The sequence below is a fragment of the Charadrius vociferus genome, unplaced genomic scaffold, assembly GCF_000708025.1.
Source record: "Charadrius vociferus isolate BGI_N301 unplaced genomic scaffold, ASM70802v2 scaffold65, whole genome shotgun sequence".
NCBI lineage: Eukaryota > Metazoa > Chordata > Aves > Charadriiformes > Charadriidae > Charadrius > Charadrius vociferus.
This window is the reverse complement of record NW_009649293.1, coordinates 5,710,465-5,717,297: the sequence shown is the minus strand read 5'-3', so window position 1 is coordinate 5,717,297 and position 6,833 is coordinate 5,710,465. Positions and strand designations below refer to the sequence as shown.

At 37.3% G+C, this 6,833-nt stretch overlaps 1 protein-coding gene across 1 annotated transcript in view; it reads left to right on the top strand.

Moving 5' to 3' along the window:
• The window catches only part of IMPA2 (inositol(myo)-1(or 4)-monophosphatase 2), a 15,961-nt gene extending 9,380 nt beyond the window's left edge, over positions 1–6,581 (top strand). Inside the window, exons 5-8 of the mRNA XM_009889091.1 lie at positions 1,145–1,253; positions 4,764–4,872; positions 5,052–5,203; positions 5,829–6,581. Coding sequence (XP_009887393.1) covers positions 1,145–1,253; positions 4,764–4,872; positions 5,052–5,203; positions 5,829–5,944 — 486 coding nt within the window. The 3' untranslated portion in view covers positions 5,945–6,581. The remainder of the gene's footprint in view (positions 1–1,144; positions 1,254–4,763; positions 4,873–5,051; positions 5,204–5,828) is intronic.
• The last annotated feature ends 252 nt before the right edge of the window (positions 6,582–6,833 follow it).

Sequence of the window (6,833 nt, the reverse complement as noted above, 5' to 3'; positions counted from 1 at the left end):
TAGTGTGTTCCTCAAAAAAACCTTGGTTTCTGTGGGACCTCAGGGAGCGAGGACAGCCTATTACCTTTGAATTGTCTATGATGAACACCGATGATTATTCGCGTTGAATGGAAGAGGGCAGCAGGAAAAAAATTGGAGTCTAGAACATCTGACATGTTTTCTCGACCTTGTTACCAACGTCTTGTGTGACCTTGGGCAAGTCAATTAATTTTTGTGTATCTGTCCAGCCCTAAATAAAATATTGCTAATAGTGCTTATCTAGTGCTGATTTTAGGATCCGATCATTGAATTTTGTAAAGGGCTTTAAAGTCTTTTGGTGGAACTTATTACAGTAATGGAAATATTAAATACCTTGGGTTTAAATCAAGGGTCAAATTCTGACCCTCTTCTCATTGGTAAACAGATACTCCCACAAAAATTCCAGTGTTGCTCATTCTCAAGCTTTCATTGAGGGTCACAATGTTTGGTGTTTCTCTTCAAACTCCTTCTCCTGGAGTCATGTGACTTCATGAGATTCTCACTTTTACATGTAAACAAAAGGATTTTGCAGAGAAACATTTGAACAAGTGAGTGGAGTGTACTACTTTGGTTGAAAAGGCAGGCAAATTAAATGCATCGTGAAAGCTCAAGTGCATATAAAAGCATGCACTGTTAAGAAACAGTGTGCTGTGACTTCTGAGTTTGGATGCATGACTGATGATATCTATGTATCTGGGGCTGCAAATCTTCAGGGTCCAGCTGAAGTCAGTGGGATTACTTCTAGGTGTAACTGCTCACCAGTGAAAGTAAAGCATTCAGAATCTGGCCTTAGAGGACTTGCATACTTTCAATAAAAACATACAATTGAATTTGAAATCAACTTAGCGTTTAATCCATTCTAATGTGAACACAAACAAGCTGCAAGTAAGAGTTTAGAAGATCATGAACAGATTGCACTAACTTCTCTTTATAAATTGAATTTTATATGACCTATTTATCAATATCACAGTAATAGTAAAATTATTCCAGTTTATTAGCATCAATATAATCTTTGATTACATGTACCAATTAAAATATTGCTGATCTTTCTGCCATTAGTAGTTGTTTATATTTATGATGAGTAATTTGAGTTGCATTCATTTCTTTCCTTTTCAAAATCTTAAAGCTTGAATTTGGTGTAATTTACCACTGCACTGAAGAACGATTATACACTGGTAGAAGAGGTCAAGGGGCATTTTGTAATGACAAAAGGCTTCAGGTATCAAAAGAGACAGGTTGGTCTAGATTTTGTTAGAACTCTAAAAGGAATATGTTAATTTTGTTTCAGAGTTGTTGCAAACTATCATTAGGATAATGAAGATCATTATCCTGATGGAAACTATTTCACCTGCATGATAATTCTGTTGTTATGTGTTTGTTTTTTTCTGAAAAATCACATCTTTCCTCATTATTGTTTTAAAATATACATCTGAATATGAACTATTTAAATAATTCTAAATTATTTTGCTTCATAACCATTGTTTAAAGTAAGGCAGAACGAGTAGATTCACCAGTTTCATTCCAGCTGTACACTGACATAACTTTTTATGAGCAAGATGCAATGGGAATGGTGAATCAAATTCAGACCACTATGGCAGCCGTTATTCACTTATTTTCCAATAAACTTGTCGGTCATAAAGTGTATTATGTCTGTAGGCATACATGCTAACAATAAAGTAAACTAAAGGATGCATGCTTAATTAGGGATTCTTTATCAGCTTGCTTTTGTGAGGTACGTTTCAGCATACAAATAGCTAGCAACACTTAATCAACACTTTAATGGAATTCTTTTATTGGTAAACCAAGTCATGGATCTGTCTGTTTACTTAAGGATAATAGATAACAATAATCAGATGTGTCTGGAGAAGTTTTCTTTTAATCAATTAAAATGCAGAGGAGAACATAACACTCAGTAGTAGACAGAAGCAGACTTGTGCCAAAAATGTTCACTGTTGTACACAGGAGATGTTAAAAATTTCACCCCAAAAAGGGATTTAGTGAACTAGGAACACAGTAAATTCAAGTAATTTAACATACAGATTTGTTGTAGTGCCTCAAGCAGACCCTGCATCAAAACTTTCCTGAAATTTGCGAAGTTTGGCTATTCACCTAAGTTAATAGTGAGCTGGGGGTCTCCTTGTTTGGAGAGGTAGAGCAATTTGTAAAGTCAGTGACCCCTAAGATTTTATTCCTTGATTATACATCACATTTTTGTCAGTGCTCGAATATCTCATATTCCATAAAAGCCCATGCTGGCAGAGACTATTAGGCAAAACTAGGGGTGCTCCCAGTTGGGCTGGCTGAGCCACCCTTGAAATGACCTCACTCACTTTTGCAGTCAGAGTTCTGGTTTCCAGTTGAGCAAGGAACAATTTTGGCACATGCCACTTTTGTCCTCCTTTCTCTGGACATCCAGTCAATGTGGGTGTCTAGAACATGGCAAGGGAAGTGGACCTTCTGCCCTTCCAAATGCTTTGAAATTTTCCTTTGTTTTGAGAGACATCATTTGGTGGTGGGCAATTTCACCAGTGAAGATGGATCTTCTTTAGTCTCGCTTCTGCTGATGTTTTAAGTATAAAATCACAGTTGCTCTTTTGCTGTAAGGACTGTGGGTCCAGTGAAATAAACCAACCCTGGAACAGAGAGTGTGTTTCCCTGTACCTACCAGGGGAACTTCACCAATGCATGATGTGTTGGAGATCTAGGCTGTCGTGTTACTTCATGCCTTTTGTTTTCAGGAAAAGTGACTGTTGTATAACATCGATCTACACTTTACATTCAGTGTTCAGATTTAATCATTTGAAATCACAGTCCAGGCAAACACTGTTCTTTGTCAAAGCCAAATTTTGTAGAGGTCTGGTACAGGAGTTGGGATGCACTTAAGTGAAGGATCCATCTTCCCTTCGATCTTGAGTGATACTTTCTTCTTATGCTTAGATTCAGGTCAGGCCTTACATGTGCTAGTACTGTAACTGTATTTTCTTTTTTTAATCTTCTGTGGTCAATATAATTGGTCTTTTCTTTATAAATCTATCCGTATCACTGTTAAATTTGTTCTACCAAGCCTCCTTGTTTTTCTGGCCTCTATCAGAGTGAGGAATAGTCAGTAAATTTTCTCTTCCACCTTGAATTCCTGAAACCCCACCGAGTCCTGTGATCAGCCAGCTCCTTTCCTAAACAGAGAGCTCCCTCTTCCTTGCCTTGGTCTCTTCATCCAATTTCTACCTGTAGCCTTGATGAAAACTGAAGAGATCCATTTATGCATTAGAAATATATTTAATAACTCAAAAGAACAACTGTCTTAATCATGACCTAGCTATGACTGGTGTGGTGTCAATGCTCGGTGCATTTCAGCAATGAGGCATGCATTAAATGTTCTGTAATTATAAATTGGAGCTGTTATGCAAAAAGAACTAAGGCAGATTGCTTTCACCATCCAGAGTTTTCAGTGGTGGCTAAACAATGAATACCCTACAGCGTGCCTGGATTGGTGTTTCTGGATTTAATGCAGTAATTTAAAAAGTGGTCGTTAAATCTATGTTCCTGCATTTAAGTTTTGTGATACCCTGTAACTTCTAATCTAATTACATACCTGTTACTCACCAACCATTTCCTGCAGTGCTTGAATCCATAATGTTCCTCTGCAATAGTAAACTCGTTGGTAGCCTGTTTAATTAAATGATGTCTCACTCCAGCCTAATTTGCTTTTGAAAACCTCCTTGCTACTTCTGCTAGGAAATTTCAACTTATGCAATTAGCCGTAATAACCAGGTAGATGTTCCCTGTCTGAATGAATGCCTCGCCTTTAACCCAGGGTAGAAGGTGACACCTGACACTTGGGCACAGCCTAGTCAGTAAGTAATCAACCGCTAAACCTTTGAGTTTTGTCATATCTTTAACGCCTCTGGGTTCAGCTGGCACAGCAGAAGCAGGGACACTTGGCATTTGATCAACCCTCTCCATCTACATTGGCATACACCTGTTATGTACTACCAATATTCAGATCTCACGTGAGGACTACTTCAGCACCTTGCAAGTCACCGTGAGTCTGTCCTTTGACTGTACACGAGGCTGATATCCTCATCTGCTGTAGGTCAGAATTGCCCTTGCTGAATGCAATGCAAATATAACATATATTATTATTTATTAAGATACTGCTTTCGTTTGTGATAAGAAAGAGTTTTTTCAATCGTAAGGTGTCTTCAGTCTTTGAAATATCAGAACAGAAGGCAGCTATTACTGGGTGACTGGTGATTTAGGTAGAAACTTTTCTTTGCTCTTACTGTATTCCCCAATGTTTATCATTTGTTAACAAATTAAATCTTCCCTATTCAAGAACCGTCCTGTTTTCAAATATGATTAGATTAGCATAATAGTTACTAGGTCACTGGATTATTTTTAGTTTACTGTTAATGTTAGTGAATTTGCCAAAAGTTGACTGGTCAATGAAATAAAACAATGTATGGAAAGAGAAGTAATATAAGAATGAATTCTTGTTTTTAATCTTCTTGTTCTTTTTTTTTTTTTTAATGTGTTTAGATTAGACCATTTGATATGAGAAATCTAGTCTTGCTTGAATTTTTTCTGCAAATTTGTCACTTATTTTATGAAAGAGTTTGGGGTAAAAAAAAGGGACCTGAAAATTGTTTTTCTGTGAAAAGTCCATTAGTGTTTAAATTAAAAATAAATTTCGAGAATCTACCTGGAAGCTGTTGAATTAATGGCAACAACTACCTACATTGCAGATATCTCGAAGGCCTTAATTTTAACAGAAATTGGTCCAAAACGGGACCCTGCAACTTTGAAGTTGTTCCTTGGTAACATTGAGAGATTGCTGAAGGCCCAAGCACACGGGTAAGATATTTTACAATATATGTCTCACATTTGTGACCAAAAGTCATTAAAAAAAAAAAAAAAACCACAACCAAACCAATAAAAAAAGTACATTGCACGTTTTGCGATCTCGACACATAGCTTGAAATCAAAGGCATTTTCTGCTTTATGTTACCGTGTCCCTTTCTCGTGGGGTTTAGGGTCCGTGTCATTGGGAGCTCGACCCTGGCTCTGTGCCATTTGGCATCCGGCGCTGCAGACGCCTATTACCAGTTTGGGTTACACTGCTGGGACTTGGCGGCGGCGACCGTCATTATTAGAGAGGCAGGCGGCACTGTGATAGACACTTCAGGTGAGTAAAATGTCCTTGTTCTCATTAGACTTTTTGGGGACTGAGTGGCTATTTTGGGGCAAATTCTGTTACCTCAGTACAGTCCTTTGTGGCTCTGTCTCATTTCTAGCAGTATTCTGTAGAAACATCTGTACTCTCCACTAGGCTCTGGCAGGTTATTTGTAACACAGTGATGTAATTCCAGCCTGGGGTTTCATCACATCAAAGGTCTTCTGAGTCAAACTGTATTTCCAGGACTTTGAGTAATTCCTTTAAAGCATCAGATTTACAGTAAATTGGTGGATTTTAAGAAGAAGGGTATGCTGATTGAACTAATTTCTGTTCTATTCCTTCCTGTTGCTAAAAGAAGAGAATATTGCATTTATTGTTGGATACTGAACAAATCTAGACATTCACTGGTTTTGTTGCATACTTTGGCACTGTATCTAGAATTTTCTGAATCATTTTTTGCCAGAGATTTCCAGATAGGAATTGCTGAATTAGGTTGTCTTTCCCATCCTAAAAGGAGCTACAGATGGAGTTGTTTCAGTGTTTCTCAACCTATCTAATTACATGGTTTATATTCAAGAATACATTGCCATTTTACATCTCATAAGACCATTCTCATTAATCCTTTTGTCCTCAGGGGGACCTCTGGATCTTATGTCCTGCCGAGTGGTTGCTGCGGGCACCAGAGAGATGGCTATGTTCATAGCTCAGGAAATACAAACTATTCACTACAGACGGGATGACGAAAATTAAGTACTTATAATATGGAGTCTGCCCTCCTGAACTATGTAACTTTTGCAAGATGGGTGGCTTAAAGGGAACGTGATTTCAGCAGGATGCTTTCTGTGCAGATTTTCTGTGTCAAATATTTTTTATAAATTTATTACAATGTGGGAAGGCATAGGGAGATTTTTAAACCTCTAAGAATCGTGTTTCCTTTTTAATACGTTATCTCTTTCAGCAGTATCTTTTTATAAGATAGCATATTTTACTTGTAGTAAATTAGTCTCAAAATGAAGTTGTAATTTCATATCTGTGGGGCTGATATTTAGTCTTTTGTAACATGCAGCTAAAAATGGAACTTTATTTTTACAGATGCAGATCTCAGGTAAATGAGCTTTAGGACTGTAGTAAGGACGAGTAGTTAAGACGTGTGCCTACAATACCCTTGTTCTATGATACTTCAGAATGCAATAAAAATGATGTTATTGTTTCCTAACTCCATCATAGCTATATATCCGTATATACGTATATGTACATATATGTGTTTGTGTGTATGTGTGTAGATATATACACCTGTACACGTATATGCATGTATACACACACATACCCATGTGTGTATATATATATATGGGTATTCTGGATGTTTACAGCAATTTAGAGAATGCGTAGAAGAAAGCTAATATTGGAAGTTATTTTCAGGTAAAGAGTATAGGTTACTTACGTGATTTTGGTGGGGGCTGTCCAAATAGCAAATAACAGAGCTGATCATGGAAAATGTTTAATGATTTTACAAACTGTCCAGCTAGTTCTTGTTTCCTTTCATCCCTCTGCGTGGGGATAAATCATACTGTCCTACAGGCCTCTGTAAGATACTCAAACTTGCAAACACTTACTACCATAGAGTAGTTACATTTAAAAC